At 41.7% G+C, this 23,252-nt stretch overlaps 1 protein-coding gene across 18 annotated transcripts in view; it reads left to right on the top strand.

Moving 5' to 3' along the window:
- The window catches only part of fryl (furry homolog, like), a 69,803-nt gene that overhangs the window by 35,068 nt on the left and 11,483 nt on the right, over positions 1 to 23,252 (top strand). For 7 of the 18 annotated variants that reach the window (XM_044199744.1, XM_044199743.1, XM_044199729.1 and 4 more), the window contains 43 exons: positions 652 to 696; positions 3,227 to 3,330; positions 3,494 to 3,602; positions 3,709 to 3,795; positions 3,884 to 4,055; positions 4,145 to 4,277; positions 4,375 to 4,482; positions 4,601 to 4,838; positions 4,995 to 5,171; positions 6,645 to 6,731; positions 6,822 to 7,090; positions 7,363 to 7,570; positions 7,814 to 7,938; positions 8,035 to 8,092; positions 8,197 to 8,288; positions 8,397 to 8,569; positions 8,676 to 8,836; positions 8,938 to 9,048; positions 9,907 to 10,061; positions 10,163 to 10,262; positions 10,389 to 10,557; positions 11,391 to 11,659; positions 11,780 to 11,920; positions 12,024 to 12,192; positions 12,301 to 12,385; positions 12,951 to 13,063; positions 13,152 to 13,302; positions 13,388 to 13,491; positions 13,760 to 13,942; positions 14,239 to 14,440; positions 14,826 to 14,947; positions 15,050 to 15,237; positions 15,545 to 15,639; positions 15,754 to 16,349; positions 16,621 to 16,889; positions 16,976 to 17,116; positions 17,982 to 18,182; positions 18,300 to 18,461; positions 18,819 to 18,929; positions 19,097 to 19,273; positions 19,521 to 19,529; positions 19,890 to 20,090; positions 21,474 to 21,665. In XM_044199744.1, coding sequence (XP_044055679.1) covers positions 652 to 696; positions 3,227 to 3,330; positions 3,494 to 3,602; positions 3,709 to 3,795; positions 3,884 to 4,055; positions 4,145 to 4,277; positions 4,375 to 4,482; positions 4,601 to 4,838; positions 4,995 to 5,171; positions 6,645 to 6,731; positions 6,822 to 7,090; positions 7,363 to 7,570; positions 7,814 to 7,938; positions 8,035 to 8,092; positions 8,197 to 8,288; positions 8,397 to 8,569; positions 8,676 to 8,836; positions 8,938 to 9,048; positions 9,907 to 10,061; positions 10,163 to 10,262; positions 10,389 to 10,557; positions 11,391 to 11,659; positions 11,780 to 11,920; positions 12,024 to 12,192; positions 12,301 to 12,385; positions 12,951 to 13,063; positions 13,152 to 13,302; positions 13,388 to 13,491; positions 13,760 to 13,942; positions 14,239 to 14,440; positions 14,826 to 14,947; positions 15,050 to 15,237; positions 15,545 to 15,639; positions 15,754 to 16,349; positions 16,621 to 16,889; positions 16,976 to 17,116; positions 17,982 to 18,182; positions 18,300 to 18,461; positions 18,819 to 18,929; positions 19,097 to 19,273; positions 19,521 to 19,529; positions 19,890 to 20,090; positions 21,474 to 21,665 — 6,762 coding nt within the window. The remainder of the gene's footprint in view (positions 1 to 651; positions 697 to 3,226; positions 3,331 to 3,493; positions 3,603 to 3,708; positions 3,796 to 3,883; positions 4,056 to 4,144; positions 4,278 to 4,374; positions 4,483 to 4,600; positions 4,839 to 4,994; positions 5,172 to 6,644; positions 6,732 to 6,821; positions 7,091 to 7,362; positions 7,571 to 7,813; positions 7,939 to 8,034; positions 8,093 to 8,196; positions 8,289 to 8,396; positions 8,570 to 8,675; positions 8,837 to 8,937; positions 9,049 to 9,906; positions 10,062 to 10,162; positions 10,263 to 10,388; positions 10,558 to 11,390; positions 11,660 to 11,779; positions 11,921 to 12,023; positions 12,193 to 12,300; positions 12,386 to 12,950; positions 13,064 to 13,151; positions 13,303 to 13,387; positions 13,492 to 13,759; positions 13,943 to 14,238; positions 14,441 to 14,825; positions 14,948 to 15,049; positions 15,238 to 15,544; positions 15,640 to 15,753; positions 16,350 to 16,620; positions 16,890 to 16,975; positions 17,117 to 17,981; positions 18,183 to 18,299; positions 18,462 to 18,818; positions 18,930 to 19,096; positions 19,274 to 19,520; positions 19,530 to 19,889; positions 20,091 to 21,473; positions 21,666 to 23,252) is intronic. The other 11 variants (XM_044199732.1, XM_044199739.1, XM_044199736.1 and 8 more) reach the window with 7 other exon arrangements.

Below are 23,252 nucleotides of genomic sequence, written 5' to 3' on the forward strand. Positions count from 1 at the left end.
TATTTTACCAACTAATGGAGAATATAATTTATGCCATAATTGGGCAGCCCTACTTTAAAGTATGATTCCCACAGGGTTAAAATACAACAGTTTGCATTTTTAGTGTGCTTGACATGGATTTGAATGGACTGCTGACTTGGGTGTCCCTGCTTGTCGGATTTGTTGGCTTTTTTTTTTTTTTAACCATTTTCCATTCACTTCTTTAAATGTCCTTTTCCTCATCCTTCTGTGTTCCCCTTATATCTACTCTATTTACTGTGTGTGTATTTTCACTGTCCCTCTGTCTGATTGCCAGGCCACAGCACACGTTATTTTGCTTTGTTTTGCACTTTTAAATTAAGATTTTGCTCACTCTGTGTTGAAATATGTAATACCACATCAAATACAAATGGACTGTTACTTTTTATATCTAGCATGCCGCTAATAATTCCACTAGTGGCATGTTAAACAGTTCATTGTGTTTGATTTCAGTAAATTTGTGTCGATTTATGTAATGTCACACTGACAAGAGTAAAGATACTTTGGACTGCTCTTGTCATATTTGTTTAGGTTATGTTTTTGTTTTTGCCTATAACGTGCATGTGTCCCTCCCCAAATCCTACATTCTTTGTCTCCTGTCATTTGATCTTTTTTCATATTGACTTGCTCCAGATGCCGTCTAACAACAGCATCCGAAAGCAGATTGAGACGCTGCAGGTGAGTTATCTGGCGTCAGTGACCTGCCTGGTGCTCCCATTCCTTTTAACGATCCAGGTCCTGACCAGGATGTAGGGTAGTACAGTTCTGCTGCCTGCTTGGCTAATGGGGTAGTGAGTCGTTCTCTGTAGTGACAGTGACACTGAAGTGTTACTCTATTAAAGTACAGAAGAGGAACATGTGAGCTACTTGTAACTTGTGATGTTGCCTTAGGCTTTGTTGTTGAGCTGGTTTGTGTTTTTGGGCAGTGGTGGTGACTTTTGTCTGATTTCCAGTTACATATTTAGATGTTTACTGTAGATACATGTTTATGTTAATAGGGATGCATGATACATTAGTCAACTTATTGGTATTGGGCAATAATTGCTTTAAAATATGTTGTTTATCTGTATGAGGACTGATGGCAAAATGATCTCCGTGATTTCAGGCATATTTGATACAGATGAGTCAGCTGTTATTACAAGAGCGTTACTACATGAACCCTGCAATGTCACAGATTGGATGTCTAAAAGGGGTCTATTTTTAGTCACCTGCATCTACATGAAGCAAAACAGTAACAGCAAAACTAGACATGTGATGGTATTGTAATGAAATGCAAAATGTTATTGGCCAAAAATAAATAATAACTATCAATGCAGTATTTATTAAAAAATTCAATATTGTGCATCCCTAGTTTTTATTACCAAAGGGTCAGAGAAGGTCATTGAAGCATGAAAAGTTAAATTAATTTGGCTATCGTGGAATTAGGTGTTTTTGCACTGTCTTCTGTCAGTGCTACATTTTGTTTTCTGTTGGAGTTGGTAATAGGCTGGCTGGCTGGCAGCAGCCACACTGTGCTCTCAGTTTTCTTGTTGCACAATGCAGTGCCTGCCACATTTGCTGTTGACATTAGGGCTGAGTATTGTTTTTATTAAATTGTTAATCGACTGTGACAGACATCCTTAATGTGCACAGCACTGAGGTGGGAGGTGGATCCCCACCCCCCAGGTTTTTCAGCAAAAATCTAGCTCTGTTATGCAGTGTGGTCTCTCAATCCCCTACTGCAATTAACACATTTACATGATGTTTGAGAATTTAGATTACTACAGACCAAACTAATCAGGTTAAATAAATGCATGAAAACACAATCCTTGTGTCATCATGATTTGTTGTTCAGCACCGCATGTAAGGCTTAGTCGTGGATGGAAAAAAATAATCCCATTATATTATGAATTAACATAAATTGAGAAAGTTATAGACCTGTTTTCAATTATTAATTTACCTTCTTATTTACCAAGCCATTCTCAGATTATTAAATCTTACATCACGATAATGTATGTGATTTAAAACAAAATTATGATGTAAAGGGTGCTGACCTCGAGCAGCCCTAGCTGACATTGGATGCTACTTTTGTTTGTGCTCAGTGATCTGTTGTTCTGTGCGACTGTGATATGTTGAATTGCAGACAGAAACATTAGACATATGGTTGCGGTACAAAAGCGACAGCTGGACTGTGGTTTGCAATCCAACATAGCACTTTATCTTAAAATGTCAATTTACCCAAATCACAAAAAACATTTAATTTGGTTTTATTTTTCCCAGTTTCGAGAGACCTGCCTCTGACATATCTGCCACCTGCCATCTGTTTTACTGTATAGCATGCCTAAGCCAAGCCATGGCGTGCTGTACTCATAAACATTTCCACTGTGCCCTCACAGTAAGGGATATCTGTGCTAATCTGGGGCCAGGGCCAGGCTGTGATGATCGCTGTCTTTAAGCTGTGTCTCCACCGTGAACAATCAGATTGACAGTGCGGTTTTTAAAACTGCTTGTTGATTTTCAAATTTGTTCCACATCAAAATATGGTTTTGTTGGTTTAATCTGTTTTAAATATTAACATAGAGGAATGGTAAAAGGAGAAGCAGCAACAGTGACAACAAACCTCCATCATGCCAATAAGGTAAAGCTGTTCTTTGGCAATCCTTGCACCGCATCACATGCTCTGAGCATGGTTGCTAACCGTATGGCCCTGTGCATGCATCTCAACAATATGGGTATTCCTCATAACAGGTAACTTGGTTTGTCAGTCCAAAACAAAATACTGAAATATCGACTGGATGTTTTCTGTTCCAATTGTTGATTAATTAAATTTAGCGTTAAAATGGTTGCAATGACTTGGTGGACGTTTTCCTCTGGTTTACAATGACTGTCTCCATACCCATACTTCTTTCTAAAGCCCATAAAATAGCTTTGTATTTTACTAGTTTTACTGATGACTGCATGTTCCAAATTCTGTAAGCCTGAAGCTCAGCGATCATCAGACCATGTGGACTTTTAACTGTTCGGACGTCAGTCAGTGACTCATTAGAAATTATGTACAGGGACTGAAAAACGACAATATCATTAGTTTCTACATACGGTTGCCCAGTTTTGTGTGTGATCTGAGTTTCTGATCTGAACAACAACCTGATCTCACAAGTTTCACAGGTGGGTAAATTATATTGCCATAATTAAGATTGAGTGACTCATATTATTCTTTTTACATTCACAGAACAAAGATCCAAAAATGTCCCGTGTGGCGCTGGAGTCGCTCTACAGACTGCTATGGGTCTACATTATCAGGATCAAGTGTGAGAGTAATACTGTCACACAGAGGTCAGTTCCAGGGCCACCTGCAAGTTGACCCTCACACACACACACACACACACACACACACACACACACACACACACACACACACAATCAACCCCTTTGCAATCGACGGTTATTAAGTAAAAGCACTAATTGAGCTTAAAATATCCCCCATTTTCCCCACTAGTCGACTACTCGGCATCGTTTCAGCACTTTTTCCCAAAGGTTCCCGGAGTGTGGTGCCTAGGGACACGCCCCTCAACATCTTTGTCAAGATCATTCAGTTCATAGCTCAGGTAAGCTTGGAGCATGAATTGAAATACAAGGATTTCACAGCTAAACCTAGGGATACACCATTTAGTAGCTGCATGTAAGTGATTGCTGGTCTGTTGGTTGTTACAGGAAAGACTGGACTTTGCTATGAAGGAGATTATCTATGACCTCCTGTGTGTGGGCAAATCTCACAAAACCTTTGCCATCAATCCAGAGGTAAAGTAGAGAATTCAAGTTCTTGTTGTTGGTGGATTCTCTCTTCCATTTCATACCTCTCATCCTCTCCCTCTGTCCGCTCTACCAGAGGATGAATATCGGTTTGCGAGCCTTCTTGGTGATTGCTGACAGCCTACAGCAGAAGGATGGGGAGCCTCCTATGCCTACGACGGGGATCATCATGCCCTCTGGCAACACCCTGCGTGTCAAAAAGATCTTCCTCAACACCACCCTCACTGATGAAGAAGCCAAGGTCATAGGTAGGTTGGATTCTTGAAACTTTACTTTTGGAAAAATGTCAAGAGGAGATTTTTAGGAACTGTGTAATGACTCTGCTGGGTGTTTCCAGGCATGTCACTGTACTACCCACAAGTAAGAAAGGCCTTAGATAACATCCTGCGACACCTGGACAAGGAAGTGGGACGCTCCATGAGCATGACCAATGTACAGATGTCCAACAAGGAGCCTGAGGACATGATTACGTATGTAACCACAACCTGCATTCCCACATTTACTTTTGTGCTACTGTCCGTATACTTCTGACCAGTAGCAGGTTCTCATAATCTGTTTGTGCCACAGGGGAGAGAGGAAGCCAAAGATTGATCTGTTCCGCACGTGTGTGGCTGCCATCCCAAGACTGATACCAGATGGAATGAGCAGACAAGACCTAATAGAGCTTCTAGCCAAGTAATTCACCCTCCTCTAACCCTACTGCAGACGCATCATTACACAATCTACTGTCGTGCAGGAGGCCTTCCATAATTCTTTTAATGACTTTCTCCCTGTTGGCTCCCTCTTCTTCTAGACTGACCATCCACATGGATGAGGAGCTACGTGGCCTTGCCTTCACTACCCTTCAGGCCCTAATGGTGGATTTCCCAGAGTGGCGGGAGGATGTTCTCTCAGGCTTTGTCTACTTCATTGTCAGAGAGGTGACTGATGTGCACCCCACACTGTTGGACAATGCTGTCAAGATGCTACTACAGCTCATCATCCAATGGAGGCAAGCAGTGCAGAGCAGCAATAAGAGCCATGATGCACAGGTTGGTCAAGGAAGTCTCCGCCGTATTCAGTGAATTCCAGTGATTTTTGTGTGTTATGTGCATTAGTGTACTTGGTGTTCATGGCTTATGATTTGTTAAGTGACAAATGTGCATCAAAAGTTCAGAGTGATTTTAATTACATGTTCTTTTAAACAGGGCTCAAGCAGCGGCCATTCTCTGTCCCTGGAACGTACTCCTCCATTAGGTGTGCTGCATGTGGTGGAGGGTTTAGCGCTGGTGGTGCTGTGTAGCTGCCGCCCTGCCACACGCAGGTTGGCTGTTAATGTCCTCAAGGAGGTCCGTGCGCTGCACACTGCACTGGGCATTGGCAAGGTAGTTACTTAAGACTCACAGTGCATTTTGTTGTGACTGAAAAATAACAGTCAAATGCCGGGGTGGGTAGTAACTCGTTACAAACAACACAAATGAGTTTTAAAAAAAAAAGTTTTTTTGTTTTTTATAGGAACGGTAACGTTTTCACGTTTGTTTTTAAAATTGCACTGAGCTTTAACTGGTTTCTCTTGCGGTACAAATAGACATGCACTTGTGCCAGATATTAATGAGCTGAGCAAATGCAAATATTTTGAAAATCAGGCAAATACCCTTTTAATATAAAGTTTGGTAGTTCTACTAATGTAACTCAAATCCAGTAACTGCACACTATGCCGCTGGTGGCCGTGTTGGAAAGCAGCCTGCATCGCCCTTTCACAAGCCACTTTCCATTAATTGTGTATTAAAAGCGTATTTAGTCTATGCAGAAGAAATGTAGGCTACACACTGTATAAACATATAAGTCAGATGATCACTGAATTGATTCTGATATATTTACAGAATCCTCGCAGAGCATTGCTTTCTTTTGATGGAAATAAGCAGGGTTTTTGTTGTTTTTTTTTCTCTAATTTGCATTGGTTACTATTTGTTTTATAGCGATGGCCGATGGTGAATTCATTAAATAGAATATCGCCAGTGAAACTGATCTTGGCTTTCACTCAGTAGGCTACCAGTTATTTATTCAGGAAACATCATTTTTGAGAAGCATAGGGAGAGAGCAAGTATGGGTGGATAAAACAGTCCTGTTTGGCCTTATGCGTGACGCACAGGTCTCCCTCAATACCTACCCTACTTTATTCTACAATGGGCTGTTTCCCGTGTTATTGCTACAATAATTCTTTACGTTGTAAAGATTATGTTCATAGATGCTTTAGAAATAATCATATTGTATTTGGGTGCCTGTGCTATTGGAGAAGGTGAATCATATGCAGCACCCTTTATATTAAAGCAAGTGAGCATGATAGAGCATAATATTTTAAAGTGATCTCACCGATACCTTCATGTAGGTAAAAACACAAAAAAGAGAAAAGTAAAATAATTGTACAGAACAGAAATAGCTAAATTAGAGATTGTGCATTCCCTAGAAATAACCATGTTGCAGCTGTTTCTAACCTCATGCATAGCGGATGTAACGCTTATTATTCCAAAAAGAGACTTGACTCAGACTCTTGACCAAAGACTTGGACTTGCATAAAATGACTCATGAAGATCTCGGGCCTGCACACACTTAAAAGTATTAAAACACAAAGTAACTTGTACTTTGACTACTTTTATACTTAAAAGTAGTTTACTTAGTTTGTCAAATGGTAATTTTTACTTACTTTAGCAATTTTTATGGGAGTAATTGTACTTTTACTTGAGTAAAGATTTTCAGTACTCCACCCACCACTGGTCAAATGTGTATGAGTCTGCAAAGACATTTTTTGTTACAAGTACTGTTTTCTGACATTTGTTCTATCTCCCTCAATCTTTCAGGGGGATGAGGAATTGGCCATTGATGTAATGGATAGATTAAGTGCATCAGTGTTGGAGAGCTTCATTCATCTCACAGGAGCTGACCAGGTATAAATGCCTTTTCTTATTTACAGAATCATAAAACTTAGTACAAATACTCTGAGACTCAAACTCGTCTCCCTCTGTTTTTCTCTGTAGACCAACTTGTTGTACTGTCCCAGTGGGATTGATCTTCAGACGCTAGCAGAGTGGAGCTCATCTCCCATCAGCCACCAATTTGATGTGGTAAGCCCCTCGCACATCTGGGTGTTTGCCCACGTTACTCAGGGCCAGGACCCCTGGGTCATCAGCTTCTCCAGCTACCTGCGGCAAGAGCACCTGCCCAAACATTGCCCCACTGCCCTCAACTATGCCTGGATGTTTGCCTACACCCGCCTGCAGCTGCTGTCTCCACAAGTTGACATCAAGTATGTTCCCTCAAGCCTCTCTGTTTTTTTTATTCTGTCTGTTTGTACATCAATGTAATGTATGTAATTGGGTGTGTTTTTCTGTCATTGTGGGTGTTTTTATTATAGACTGACTTTGAGAGGGCCAGGTGATGATGTCTTGGTGACATCATGTGCTAGGATTGAAGGGCAGAAGGCAGCTACTTCATTCTCTGGGCCCACAGTTCAGTGTTGTTTCGCCCTTTTGATGTTATGTCATTATTCTCTGACCTTTCCTGTGTGTCCACTTGCAGTAGCCCCATCAATGCCAAGAAAGTGAACAGTCTGAACAGCAGTGACTCCTACATTGGTCTTTGGAGGAACTACCTGATTCTCTGCTGCAGCTCCGCCTCCTCCTCCCCCTCCATGTGTTCCTCATCCTCCACCTCTGGCTCCGTCCGCTGCTCCCCGCCTGAGACGCTGGCGTCCACGCCGGACAGCGGCTACAGTTATGATTCAAAGGTCAGGAGCACCTGCACAGACAACACTCTATGCACACACATTTACAAGGCCGTGAATATACAAAAAATGTTTTGCTGATTTCCAGGTCTCAAAATGTTTGGAAGTAGTGCAGAAAGCGAGGAAAACTGCAATAAGATATTGGACCATAACATAGTAAATAAGCAACTAATGATGACTAGTTAGAATACTTGATTTATTTTAACATTTCAGCCATGACATTGCTCTTTCTGTGTCTGTTAATAGATTGTTGGCACTCCGTCCCCCTCCTCCCTGTTCAAACACATTGTTCCAATGATGCGCTCTGAGAGCATGGACATCACAGAGTCTCTTGTGTTGGGGCTTGGCAGGACCAACCCCGTGGCCTTCAGGTACACAACACTCAACACGTTCCATATATATAAACCTTGGTATACCTTTTTCTATACTTTTTTTGTTTATTTACATGTAACTTTCCTATCCTTCAGAGAGTTGATAGAGGAGCTAAATCCTATCATAAAAGAAGCTCTAGAGAGAAGACCTGAAGTAAGTGCAGTTAGTTGATAACTCTGAAACCCTTGTGTCACAGTTCTGTGTTTAGCAAAAGACAATTTACTGAGTTAAAATGCCACACTGTGTTTGCTCTGCAGAACATGAAGCGACGCAGGCGTCGTGACATCCTCAGGGTCCAGCTGGTCCGGATATTTGAGCTGTTGGCTGATGCTGGTGTCATCAGTCAGATGTATGTAAAACACAACAAATTTGGACAATATGATTAGGAATGAATTTGCACTTTGATATATCTGGTTTCTGAATAATAATCTTTTCTTTGTTACTTTTCTTTTTACAGAGCCAGTGGAGGGTTAGATGGAGAGAGCCACTCTCTGAACAGTACGCTGCTTGAGTATGTTGATCTGACCAGGCAGTTGCTTGAGGCTGAAAATGACAAGGACTCCGACACACTGAAGGACATTCGCTGTCACTTCAGTGCACTTGTGGCCAATATCATTCAGAATGTCCCAGGTATATCTCTTGCTCACTTGCTCACTGATTCCGTCAGTTAAAAACAGATTATTTGAACTGAATGCCTGTCTAAAGTTAGTGTCTTAATTTTGTTACTTGTGTTCAGTACACCAGAGAAGGACCATCTTCCCCCAGCAGTCGCTGAGACACAGTCTGTTCATGCTGTTCAGTCACTGGGCTGGACCCTTCAGCATCATGTTCACTCCTCTGGACCGCTACAGTGACAGAAATATGCAGATCAATCGCCATCAGTACTGTGCACTGAAGGTACACCCAAACACACATAAAGATATGAATGTTGAAATCTGTTGTCTGCATACAATATAATCCATACTCACTGATAACTAACAGCTTTTTTAATGTTCCAGGCCATGTCTGCAGTGTTGTGTTGTGGACCTGTAGCTGACAATGTTGGCCTTTCCTCTGATGGCTACCTCTACAAGTGGCTAGACAACATCCTGGATTCTCAGGACAAGAAGGTAAGAGAAATGTTACCATTTCAGCCTACTTTAATATTCGGGCCAGGGCATGTGGATGAGTACTGGATATTAGGTTGAGGTAGGAGTGTGCATCGCCAAAGAAAAGTCTTGAACACCAAATATTCAGAGTGCAGAAGAGGAAGGTAGCATGTCCAAAGTTAAAACCGAAATGACAAAGTACTCACTTTTCACTGGGATATATTCGCTTACACGCAAAGGCAACTCTTCCATGTTTCAACCCGTCAGTCCTAATCAAATCATATAAAACCTGTTACAAGGTCATGACATATATCCCATACCAGGTAATCTCAAGGGATGAATATAACAGTGGCAATCAGCACAAGACAAGTATATAATTATAATGTATCTAGTGATATAACTAGACTAAACATCAACAGTGATTGGTTTGGTCTGGCTGTACTGTACTGACTTCATGAGGTCAAAGCTATGCAGTACAGGTTCACATACCATGACACTAGCACCACACAGAGGTGTTCAGAAGTACTGCAAGAGGTCGAACTGTTTCATTCAAATACAGGCAACTTTTTCAGTTTTTTTGAAGATATTACTCCCTTGTTTTGAGTGATTCTTTAAACAACATGTAAGATTCTATATGTGGTGATCCATATTTAGCATCTGCAAAATGTTTTTGTCATTGCATCGTCCATATTAGTAGTGCTTATGACAGGCTTGTGTTTTAAAATATACAGCTTTACAGCATATTTTTGTGCTAATGTTAATAGTGAATACTAATATTGAATATTGAGAAATCAATGGGTTAAAATGAGCAGGATTACATAGTGACTATTGGAAGAAGTTAACCCATGTTTCTAACAGTTGCTGTGTGGTCTCCTCTAGGTTCACCAGCTGGGTTGTGAGGCTGTGATGCTGCTGCTGGAGCTGAATCCAGACCAAAGCAACCTCATGTTTTGGGCTGTGGACCGCTGCTACACCGGCTCTCGTCGCATGGCTGCCGGTTGCTTCAGGGCCATCGCAAATGTCTTTCACAACAGGTACTACACATTCCCAGCTTCAACTTGAACACATTTTGTGGTTTTTCTGGAGCCAGCGAATTGCGACGTAAATACTGCTTGGGTTTTATATTTTCTCTTAGGGATTACCAATTTGACACTGTGGTGCTGCTGAACCTGATTCTGTTCAAGGCGGCTGATTCTTCCAGGAACATCTATGAGGTGGCCATGCAGCTGTTACAGGTCAGAATTTTTCTTTTTCTTCAAAAAGTTCACTTTTACACATCTAATCATAACACTGCTATATTTTACTTTTATCATTAATTAAATACAGTTTATTGTGATTGTTTGTATGTGTGAAACTAATAGATCCTCGAACCCAAGCTCTTCCGTTACGCCCACAAATTGGAGATCCTGCGAACAGATGGTATCTTGACCCATCCCTCACCGCTGCCGCACCTCTACTCTGTGTCTTACTACCAGCTGTCTGAGGAGCTTGCAAGGACTTACCCAGAGCTCACTCTGCCCATCTTCTCAGGTTTGCTACATTACAATTTGTTACAGCTGCTGTTGGGGTAGCAGGGTGTTGTAATGTGTGGAATTATGCCATTAAGTTTTATTTGCCTAAGACAGCAGGGATCTGCCCTTTGTCTGTGTGAGCAAAACACCTAAGGCCCAATATAGCACATGTAAGCCTAGCTGGCCATGATCACATGGATTTTCAGCCTCACAGCAGCCTTTTTGTTTGTGGTCCATGAAATCAATGAATTTCATAAACAACCTTTTATAATGTTGAGAAATTTTCAGACATAGTTTGGTCTGGTTTTTGTCCAGACCAAGGAAAAAATTAGTAAATTATTAATTTTAGTTTTGCTCCAGTTCATGTTCACACCTTTACCAACGAACCAAGAGAAGTAAACATGAAGTCATACCAACTGACAGGTAACTGTCATCCTGCATCGTCAGGACCCTCGTGGAGAAATCAAATTCCACTGACTAACAGCAGGTCATGCTGCACATTAATGCTTCTAATGTGTGTATTTATGTTCTCTGGTGTTACAAAGAAGTCACGAAGAAATACAAATTGGCCGCATGTTATGAATGACTAACCGTTATAGAGACAGGATGAAAAAGAGGCATCTTGTACAGTAATATTCTGGGGGGTATTACTGTGGGATCGCTGTGTCACTTACTTTCTAAAGGACTTAACGAACTAGGTTATTTCACCTTGCTATAGCAATACAGAGAACATGGACTTGTGGCTGTTATGATACTGTTGTGACTAAAATATGGAAATTTGGTTAAAAAGTGGCAAAGCATTCTAGGAATCGGCTTCAACTTACAACTACCCTCTTACTGTCCTCGCTCCAGAGGTGAGCCAGCGTATCCAGACAGCACATCCTGGTGGTCGTCAAGTCATGTTGCACTACCTCCTGCCTTGGATGAACAATGTAGAGCTGGTGGATTTCAAACCAACTGCACGGCGACCAGAAGATTGTGGCAGTGGTGAGGATGACGAGGATGTGCACGAGCGGGAGATCATGATGGTCAACAGCCGACGATGGCTCCGTGGAGAGGGCTGGGGCTCCCCTCGTGCAACAACCATGGTGCTAAACAATCTCATGTTCATGACCGCTAAGGTGAGACAGCTAATGGATCGTCTGCACTCCGTCATATTCAGACTTACGTGATGATTAATGTGAGATTTACAAAATGTTGATTAAGAAGAATTAATTGATGAAATGATTGTATTTTTACAGTATGGGGATGAGTTTGCTTGGTCAGAGATAGAGAATGTATGGACCACATTAGCAGACAGCTGGCCAAAGAACCTCAAAATCATTCTACACTTCCTCATCAGTATGTCAGGAGTCAACAGTGACCCCAGCCTCTTGCCCTATGTAAGTCACAGGATATTTACATTATGCACTGTATCTGTCGTATCCCCATGTGCAGTGTACACCACTTACTCCTCGTGTCTGACTGTTACATGTGTGTCCTCAGGTGAAACGAGTCGTGGTTTACTTGGGCAGAGATAAGACTATGCAGCTGCTGGAGGAGTTGATGTGTGAGCTTGAGTTGACAGACCCTGTTAGCTCAGCGGTCACTCACATGGACAACCCCCCCTATTACCGCATCACCTCCAGTTACAAGATCCCCTCAGTCACCTCAGGTTAATGAGCAGTGTGCATGCACTAGTTCAGAGCTTAGGCCATGTTTCCAATGCTAAATAATGTGTTGTCAATGCTAGATGGTCAATGTTTCATGTTTGCTCTCTCAGGAACAACCTCCAGCAGCAATACCATGGTGCCAGGAAACGATGGTCATCATGACAGCAAGATCAAAGACTCTAACATGGAGGACAGGTACAAGATGAAATACAGCACTGTGATGTGTGTAATGGGAGGAGCAGGGCATATGTACCTGAACAATGTACAGTATGTGGCCACCAATAAGAACTGCAATATCACTGACAGATCTCTGTCAGGTTTACTAGAATTACAGAAGACTACAATTGATTAAAAAAAACAAAAAACATCTGATCTCAAGAGTTATATTTCACACTAGAGACACATAAATGTGCTTATTGTAGTGGAAATTCATGTGGTCTTGCTTATTGGCTATCTTGTTCTGGAAAACAGTTAAAAAAGTCTAAGACTCAAATCTCCTGTTTGTATGTGTGATATAACTCCTCTTGTGGAAAAAGTAAAAATTCGAATGGCTATTTGATTATTTAATTGAATTAATTCAGATGAAACACTCAAGTTAATTTTAGAAACATTTTAGAGACACTGCAAGCTATGAAGTGAGATACTTTTAATTGAGTTTTTTTGCTGATGCAATGTATTAGATTAAAGTTGTTGGCCATGGGTGGGGAAAAAAGTGAAATGCTAGCACTATCCTTTTAAATCAAGTGTGTCTGTTCTGCAGTTACACCCACCTGGATATCTACAGTGGTCTGAACAGTAACCTGAACCGTCAGCATCACCGTCTGGAATCTCGTTACAGCAGTAGCTCTGGAGGCTCCTATGAAGAAGAGAAGAGTATGAGCAAACTCTTTGCACCACTAAACTAAACACTACTCAGAATTCTTTCCCACCAACATTTCTGGTAATCTTCTCCCTTCTCCAGGTGACTCAATGCCACTTTATGCTAACTGGCGTTTGAAAGTGATGGATCACAACCGGCCAGAGCCTCTCCCCTTTCCTCCTACAGGAGGCTGTTGGTCTCCTCTTGTGGACTACCTGCCAGAGACAAATGCCCCTGGTGTACCACTCCACAGGTACACCATACATCACCTTTATTTTCCCTCTATCTTATACTATTGTGTTCTTTGCCTAAGTCAACCCATATGTTCCATTTTTCAGATGTAACATTGCAATCATCCTACTAACAGACCTCATTGTGGATCATGGGGTCAAAGTGGAGTGGAGTGCCTACCTGCACCTCTTGCTACATGCAATTTTTATAGGTAACTCACTTCCTAATTGTTAATATTTTGGATGCCTTTATCTGCCAAGAACAAGAAGTTGTCTTCTTTTGCAGCCTCTCAGGTCCTGTGCCCGAATAACCTGATATCTCGTTGCAAATAAGAAAATTCAAAAGTACAGTGTTTAAAAAGTACATAGAAAAGTACCTAGTGGAGGAGTAAGTTTAACTGACCCCCAATACTTCATTACACCTCTACTTGCTAAAGTCACGTGATCTAATATCTCTCCCTCTTCTGTGTCTTCTTCCAGGGTTTGATCACCAGCACCCAGAGGTCTATGAGCACTGCAAACGTCTGCTGCTTCACCTGCTCGTTGTCCAGGGAGCAAATAGCAGCATTCAATCTGTGGCTATGGTGCTTTTACGCAACAGAGACTACAATGATCCGAGAGTCCTGACTGTGAAGCCAGTAACTCCAGAGTTCAACCTCACAGGTCAGTTCTGCTGTGGAGCTCAGGATTAGAAGAGAAAAGGACAATAAAGAGTAGGAGAACTATCATTTACCTGAAGGAATTTGAACTGATCCTCATACCAGCTGTAAGATTAAATCTTTGTTATTGTAAATGAAGCGAAAGTAACAGAAGTATTGCACATACTCATTTGTATTGCCACAGCAGATCACTGGGTGGCAGCAACAATCAAAATATTATGAAGGAGTGTTCCTTGAGATGACTTCAAAGCACGCCATGCAGCTCAATGTGTACAATGTGTATGTCAATTGTTCCTATAGGAGTGCAGGAGTTTTTGCCAGATTGTCAGCCATCACCTATGACAGACTCCGGCCTTAGCTCCAGCTCCACGTCATCCAGTATAAGTCTTGGGGCAGGGGGAACTGCTCTGTCCCACCTCTCCCCCACGCTCCTTAGTGAGGTAGATGTCACTGCTGAACAGGACGAGAAGGTCAAAGCTCTCATTGAGTTCATCACCTCAAGGTGAGAAGACCCTGTTTCATTAACATAAGTATTTCCCAGAAGAATACATTTCCATTCTTTCCAGCCGCTACTTGTACTACTTCTGACTAACTAACTTGGCCTAATGTATAATCTCACATGCGTAGTATGTATCAGTTTGACTCATATGATGTATCAACACACTTGCACCATGTTACTCATTCTGTTCAACCATTTGCTTTCATGCTTCCAGCGGTGTCTGAAAGGACTGGGTATTTTTACATTGCATGGGTTTGATTTTGGGGTTGGAGTCATATTGGCTCCTTTTGCCTGGTGTGATAACATCAACTGATGTTTTGAGTTGTGGTGTAATTTCATAGCTTTAACAAGTCACATTGCCTGATGTGTGTTTGCTGTTGCCTTGTAGAAAGCGGGGCCCGCTCTGGAACCATGAGGATGTGTCGCCCAAGAACCCCAACATTAAGAGCGCTGACCAGCTGAGTGTTTTTGTCAGACATGTTGTGACTGTCTTCAAACATTCTCAGTCAGGTCTGTATGGTTCATAACTGCCTAATGTTACTGATTTCAGCTTGGGATACAGGTGTGGTTTGGATAGATTTATCATATTTATCTGTATGTGCATCCCTTCAGGTTTCCAGCTCGACTCATTGCTGAGTGAAGTAGCCCTACAAACAGCTCTGTCTTGCTCTTCTCGCCACTACGCTGGTCGCTCATTCCAGATTTTCAGGGCACTCAAGCAACCACTGACTCCTGCCTTACTGTCTGACATTCTCTCCCGGCTGGTAGAGACTGTAGGAGACCCAGGAGAGGAAGCTCAGGTCAGAACATAAACATTACATAAAGTTACGTGGTCCTGCTCTGCACTGGTCTAATAACACAACACTATTGGTCACTGAAATGCTGAATGTTCTCAACATTGATTTAGCTAGGGATGACTTTTGAACAAAGACTGAAAGTTCATTCATTTCATTTTTTTCTACTTTAATCCCTTCAGTATTGCTCAACCTGTTGAAAAATTAGTAACAAATGTATTTAGAGCTTTATTAGATAGCTAGATATTTTCTGACAGATACATTTATTGGTGGTTGGTTGCTTTGGAGATTTAATCATGTTTTTTCTCCTTAGGGCTTTGTCATTGAACTACTCTTGACACTGGAGTCAGGCATTGACACGCTAGCAGACACAGTCAAAAATTATGACCTCCTTACTGCCTTAGCACAGTAAGTCCTACTGATAACCTCTTTATTTCACTATGTCTGACTCATCCTTACTTTCAGTCACATACTGCGTGACTTACGTATTACAAAGGTTATTTTATAACATTTTATTTACAGAACCTCTACCAGAGATCCCTCACTGGGGCCTAAGTTTGCTGCCAAAAGGAAAAGCACAGGCCAACTGAACCTGAACAGTGGTGGTCCGTTCCATTATGCCCATACTCGCAGCAACTCTCTTCGTGCCAGCCTGATGGGTGAGCAAAAACTTGACAGACGTAGGAGTAACACCCTAGACATTGCTGACCGACTTGGTGGTAGTCATGGAAACCTGGCACGCACACGGAGCTTATCATCACTAGGTGGGGGAGGGGGTCCAGGAGGGGACGCCATACCCCCCGTGGACCCTTCGAATCTGATGGCCACTGTGTTCTGGATCGCCGCCTCGTTGCTCGAGTCGGACTATGAGTTTGAGTATCTGCTGGCTCTGCGGCTACTTAACAAGCTGCTGGGCCAGCTGCCCCTGGATCGTACAGACAGCAGAGAACGTCTGGAGAAGGTCCAGGCCAAGCTGAAGTGGTACAGCTTCCCTGGCCTGCTGCAGCTCTTCCTGAAGGGCTTCACCTCTGCTTCTACTCAGGAGCTCACCATCCATCTGCTTAGCAAGCTCATCAGTGTCTCCAGACATACACTGGTAGACCCTTCACAAGTGGCAGGTAGGCCCGAGAATATGCCTACTGTTGCTTGATCATGGATTAGATTTTTTTTTTGGGTTGTTTTTAATAGATTTGTTTCCATAATTTGAAACATGTTTACTAACAAAAACTTCAAGTGCTGATAAGTAGTTTTGTTTATTGTAATTTGTTGGCTGAAAAGGCTCAGTTCAATGCTAATATTTCAGTTGTATTGATGTCAGTAATTGCTATAGAAGTCTTTGCTAATTATGTGACTCTTGATGTTCACTGTCTTCCTGGGACACGTCTGCAGGTTTTCCTTTGAATATCCTGTGCCTCCTACCACATCTCATCCAGCACTTTGACAGCCCCACTCCTTTCTGTAAGGAGACGGCTGATAAGATAGCCAAGGTGTGCGCAGATGAGAAGTCGGCCACACTCTCCAACCTGGCTCACATGATGAGCCTGTACAGCACACACAGCTATTCCCGCGACTGCGCCAACTGGATTAACGTGGTCTGTCGCTATCTCCACGATGCCTTTGCTGAGATAACTTTGAACCTGGTCACTTACTTGGCTGAGGTACGCAAGATGAAGATCAAACTTGTTGCTTTTAGTCACATATGGTAGGATTAAACCAGTAATGTGTCCATCTGTGTCTCTCTCAGTTGCTGGAGAAGGGCCTTCCCAGCATGCAGCAGTCCTTGCTGCAGATCATCTACAGCCTGCTGAGTCATATTGACCTCTCAGCAGCCCCCGTCAAACAGTTCAACCTGGAGATCATGAAGATCATTGGCAAATATGTTCAGGTGAGCTTTCACCACACTTCGGTGTAGGTTTTATCAAATATCACAATCATTGCTGTGCAAGTTATTCGTTTTATGTTATCAGTAATTCTTATTACTTAATTACTCAGTGACTTAATAGGCAAAGAAAACGTATTAACAAACATACAAAAATACAAACATATTTCTTCTTACATTACTTATTACATTACTTTCTGCAAGTAGCAGTGCCAGGAAACGAATCCTCTGTCTCTGCAGTGGTGGGTGAGAACTTGACCCATGCACCACATGGGTGCAGTTTGCCATATGTTTAATAATAGTTGTATGTTTTCATTGGGCACCGCCTATTTTTACATACAGCCTCGTGTATGTGAATACTGGGATGATCGGGTCTATAAATAGTAGCACAATTGAGAATAAGAGTGAATATCTTATCTTTTTGATGCAGCTACAGCTCTTTATGGAAGCCTTTTACCAGCCCTGACCCAGGGCAATATATCCTTCTCACTCACAATTGCATCTGACAGCTGTTATAACATTATTGCCTTAGGCCGATTTTGTACTGGGTTTCTACCAGTGTTGCCTTTTGTAGAATGCATTGAGTTTGTGCGTATACAGTATCCGCCTGCGTGTGCACTGGTGTGCACTATGAGTTATATTTGTTTGGCATCCTTTTAAGGTTCCCTGACATTAACACAGGCCATATACTGTAGAAAATGGTACAAAATACAAATGGCTTCAGAGATTGAGTCTATAGCTGCTGTGGGTAAGGGATGGTTTGGCCTTCTGAGGGAGAATGTGTCCCTTCACATTCATGCATTCTCCAGAAACACCTACACAGCCTGATGTCTCACAATGGAGCCCTTATATTTCTGTTTGTTTTTTACAGAGCCCACATTGGAAGGAGGCCCAAAACATTCTGAAGTTGGTGGTGTCTCGCTCAGCCAGCCTTGTTGTTCCAGATGATGTGCAGCGCTCTTATAGCACAGAATCATGCGGCTCTCCAGAAATTGCCTTTACACGCATATTCAACAACTCTTCGAAGGAGCTGCCTGGCAAAACTCTAGACTTCCATTTTGACATCTCAGAGGTCAGTGTCCTTCCCCAGAAACTCCAGTTTTTCCTCAGCATACATATTTCAGCGTTTTCACTTTAAGCATATGCTCTATAGTATTTTATTGCTAACTGCCATTATTTGACTCTATAGACACCAATCATAGGGCATAAATATGGTGACCAGCGTACTGCAGCAGGCCGGAATGGAAAGCCGCAGGTGATTGCTGTAACTAGGAGTACCTCCTCCACATCATCTGGCTCCAACTCCAATGGTTTGGTTCCAGTAAGCTGGAAGAGGCCTCAGCTCTCTCAGGTACCCACTCAAACAGACACATGAAAACACCTTGTACTAATTCAAACCAGGTAGCAGTAGCCGAGTTTCCATCCAGATGTTTAACCAAATTTTTTGAAACGCATCACACTAACAGGAATATAAATCAAAATGTTTGCTACTTCCATCTAGAATATCTTGGATTGTACTCTGTAATTGGCAATTGTTTAAGTGACATTTACAATTTATTTAGTCCAGGGTGTAAACAAAAACCATAAATGCACCAAATGGTTAAGTAATAATAAATAATTGTCTTTATTTCGCTCTTTGGGTGTCATATGTTGTACAGATAGTAAAACACTCAGGATTTTTCATCACGTTTATGTATTCTTGTTACAGAGAAGAACCAGGGAGAGGCTGATGAATGTCCTGTCTTTATGTGGCCCAGAGTCTGGCATTCCCAAAAATCCATCTGTAAGACTCCTCTCCTACTCTAAAGCCTCAGACAAGGTCTCTGTAAATTCACTGTTAGGAATACTGCGGTTGTTACTATATTGTATTTTTGTCGTCGTTAATGTTGATTGATTTTATTTTTGTTGAATAGTTTTTTATGGACACACAACAATTGTATTTTACTATTTGACAACAAAGAGTCTTATTCCTTCCTTTCTATGTAGGTGGTATTCTCATCCACTGAGGATCTGGACTCTACAGACCAGCAGACCAGTCTTATACCCACAGTGGAGGAGGTGGTCAGAGAAGAGGAGGTGCAGGGAGATGATACGGGCAGTGAGCAGCAGTTTGGTGTCTTCAAGGACTTTGACTTCTTAGATGTAGAGTTGGAGGATGCCGAGGTGAGAAATTACAGTAATTTTGAATTTTTTTTTTAATTTAAATTTTAATTAAAATGTGAATTTGAAATTCAGTTACTTTTCATCACTACTTTTGACCATACTGTATTAGTTTAATTAACAACATTAATGTCTTGTTTGTCCAACTTGCGTCTTATTTGTCCTGACTGCTGTAGTAGAAACACTTCTGTGTTTTGTAACTGTCTTAAGTCTACTAACATACTTATTCCTTCTCTTCTCTTGCCACAAGGAGTTGCAGGTAAGTCTGTGGGCCAGAAAGATTTTTAGAGATGCCATTCTATGCAGTGACCTGGTGTCTCTATGTGTTGTCACCAAATACAGTGCCATCTTTGGTTTGAAATTGTGGCTACTGTGGTTGTGAACCCTTTACTTTTATAGTTTTAGAACATTGCACCATTTACCATCCCAAGCTGAGAAAAATCATCTCACCCACTCATTCATGTATTATTTGTTTTTGGGGTTTTTTTCTAAGTTGTGGAATGAATAATATACATTATGTGTTTGTCTTGTGCTTTGTTTCCTTGTTTTGTAAAATCTGCCCCAGACCCTTCTATTATGTGCACTGTGTCTCACTGCTGTTGTCTTGGTTGTCCTGCAGGGGGAGAGCATGGACAACTTCAACTGGGGGGTACGTCGTCGCTCCCTGGAGAGCATGGACAAAGGGGACACACCGTCTTTGCAGGAGTGCCAGTATGCAGGCAGCACGCCGAGCCTTAACCTCACCAACCACGAGGACACAGATGAATCGTCTGAGGAGGAGGTACTGAGCGCTAGCCAGATTCTCACCCGCTCTGGCCTTGTAAGTCTCACTCTAATCAGGGTCCCCCCGCCCCCTCCAACCCACCATGCTTCCCTCCAGCCCGCTGGCATGGTGTGTGCATCTGTGTGTGTGCGTACTGAGCTGGACCTGCTGCCAGTGTGGACAGGGGCTAGATGCTTGCTTCTTCGCTGGTGGTAGATGCCCCCTTCAAGCCTCAGCCCAGTCGCTCTTCCTCTGACTGCTAGATTAATGCTGTTGTCCTTTCTCATATTTGTTTTTATTTTTTCGATAGCTAAGTACAGTTTAGGAAAATTGGTTCAATTCACATTGCCTCAAGGTAAATCATTGATAATTAATAGTTGTATAACAAAAGGAGAAGAGAAAATTTACAATTTAATAAAATTCTTTGAATGTAATTCATGTATAAAATATGACAAGTGTTAGAATTCAGAATAACAGCATGTTCCTTTGCATTTTTTAACAGTTTGGCTGCTTGTCTCTAACTCTTATTTGCTTTGTTTTGCTTTGCAAGCAAGGTCCTAGCCAACTCTGCCAAAAATAATGCCATTAATATAAATGCTTTACCTCAGTCTAATGGTGGATGTTTTCTTTCTCTCTTCTTCTGCTCTTCTTGATCTTGGTAGTGCACGGTGAGAGAATGAGCTTTTGCCTGTAGTGGATATTTGCCCCCAAATTCTTTTAGTTATCCAGTATTACTCTGTGCCACTAGAAAAATGAGCATGCAGCACTTGTGTTTTTAAACAGAATTTTGAGTTTAGTGTAATATAATTAATATTATTGATGTTGGCATGATCTTACTTTTTCCTGAAGCAATTTTAAAGTGCTGAATCAATTGAATGGAGGACTAAAATGACTAAACATGCTCTGCTTGATACAAAAACATGTGTAATGTTTTGTTCAGCTGTAAATAATAAGCAACACAAATTGTTACTGTTAAAACCCTTTGAACCTGTAAATAGTGTAAAACTTAGTGATGTAAAATTGAATGCAATATTACAGTAACTCTGCAAGATAACAAGCATATAATGAACAAGTGGCAAATTGATTCTAAATTAATCATCAACTCTAGTATAGTTAATAAGAGCTCATTGAATATTAACATATCAAACCCAGCACATCATCAAAGTATGTTGTACCCCACAGTAAGGTCACATGGAGTGTCAGCAATATGTATCAGTGCATTAAGGTTTAGTAAAGGATCTATTTGGAATGGCAGCAGAATGCTTTAAAAAAAATTCCATATCAACAATTTAAAAAAAATTCTTAAGTAAGTTTTGTTCAGTCTCTGTGTTGACATAGTAACAGCCTTAGCCCTTTAATGTATTTTTAATAAAGGTTCGGATCAAACCAGATGGTGTCTCAACAGAGAAGCTAACCAGTCCTTATGTTTTTCTTCATCAGCTTAACAGTGACTCTGCTACCGACGATACAGCATCCAACCATGTGGACTCTTTGCAGCAGTCTCAAGAATCGTCCAGCAGTGCCCTGACAGAGGAGGCATCTGTCCTTCCCTCTCTACCCTCCCTTCCTCGACTGGATAGCCCCATTTCAGAGATGGCCCACTCAGACAGCACCAGCAGCCAGCTGCCTGAGGTGCGATCAATCGGGAGCAGCAATAAACTGTGGTGCTCGGGTGCTTTCTAGCTTGCCTTTTTCTTTCTGTTCAGCCTTTATCTGCTTTCGCTGTACTTCTTGGCTTGTCTGTCATTGAGACAGAGGATCAGCTACCTTCAGGGAGTTTTGGATGGGATGAAAGTGCTGGTTCTATAGCTGTGTCTGCCTGCTGTCGGGTGAAGACATTGTGTGCTGCTTTTGCTTCTTCTGACTCCCTCTACCAGCGCTTGCTTTGTTGCTTTGCTCTGGGTGTGGGCGCTGAAGGCTCGCCCTTGCTCCTTTTTAATGGTATATGTGGTTAATAGTTATGTGGTGGGGGCTTGCTTGCTTGTGTGATTTGGGGAGAGATGAAAACAAAAGCTCACCTCAGGTTAGCTGTTACTGCTCACCTCCAATAACACAGCAACTGACCATTCCAACTAAATCCTCCATTAAACACTTGTGAAATGGACACCAGCTCCTTTATCTTCAGCAGAAGCATGTGTGAGTATAAGTCCATTACAAGTGGTGTGTTCACTTTAAAAATGAGCCATAGCCTTTCTTGTGATGAACAGCTTTGCCCTCTACTGCTACTGACATTTATCACTTATACTAACAATGCTGAGTACATTATGTTATTTGCATTTGTACATACAGTGTGGGAATTTTGCAGAATTTAAGTCAGATGGCCCAATCTTTTACCTTCAAATATAGGCATATAGAAATAGTCTTAGCTCATACATATTTATTTTAAGTAGGTGTTCTTACCCCCTAGTGACGGTGCTCTATACACAGAACTGAATGTAACTTTGTAGGAACTCGATCTAGCCAATGGTCTCAATGTCATCCCAAGGACTTCTTCCCTATCACAGCCCCAGCTCTTAGTGTAATGAGCCCTAGATAAAACCATCAATACTCTTACTCATTCCCTCCAGGATGGCCATGACCACTTCTAAAAGCTTTCTGTAATATAGCTGCTGTCTCTGTGATGTACTGGCTGCCTGCCACACTCAGGCTTCCCAATGCATTAGACTAGAAAAAACCAAGTGCTCTTAATTAGAACCCCTTCCCTGTGCCATCTCCCAACATATCCCCCCTCCATGTACGTGCTTTACATCAACATGGTTACTTTACATATGGAATTTATGTGGACTTTCCTGTGTCCGACTCAGACAATGTAACTGTGTCTCTTGTGCTAATTTAATTAGATATAAATATATTTAGTTGTGGTTTATAAAACTGTAGCCTCACTTAGCGTGTGCCCACTGTTGATTACTGCCGTTTGGTAAATTTGTTATGTCACTAATACACTCCATTGTTTATGTGTAGTTATGGAGTGCAGGTCATAAATCAGTCCATCCAGATGTAACACGCGTCAGAGCATATACAGTACTCATTCATCTGCTGTCCTGTTACCTCTTGCTCCCTGTCGTTTCACCATAATGCTACAGTTTTATTAGCGATGAGTGTTTAATGACATTTCAGTGATAGACTTTCTTTAATTTCTCATGAGTGACGTTAGCGTACAGAGCAACATAAAGAGCAATATCCAAGGAAGTGAACATTGTAAAAAAACAACAACTCTGA

Source organism: Siniperca chuatsi, linkage group LG6 (assembly GCF_020085105.1).
Source record: "Siniperca chuatsi isolate FFG_IHB_CAS linkage group LG6, ASM2008510v1, whole genome shotgun sequence".
Classification (NCBI taxonomy): Eukaryota; Metazoa; Chordata; class Actinopteri; order Centrarchiformes; family Sinipercidae; genus Siniperca; species Siniperca chuatsi.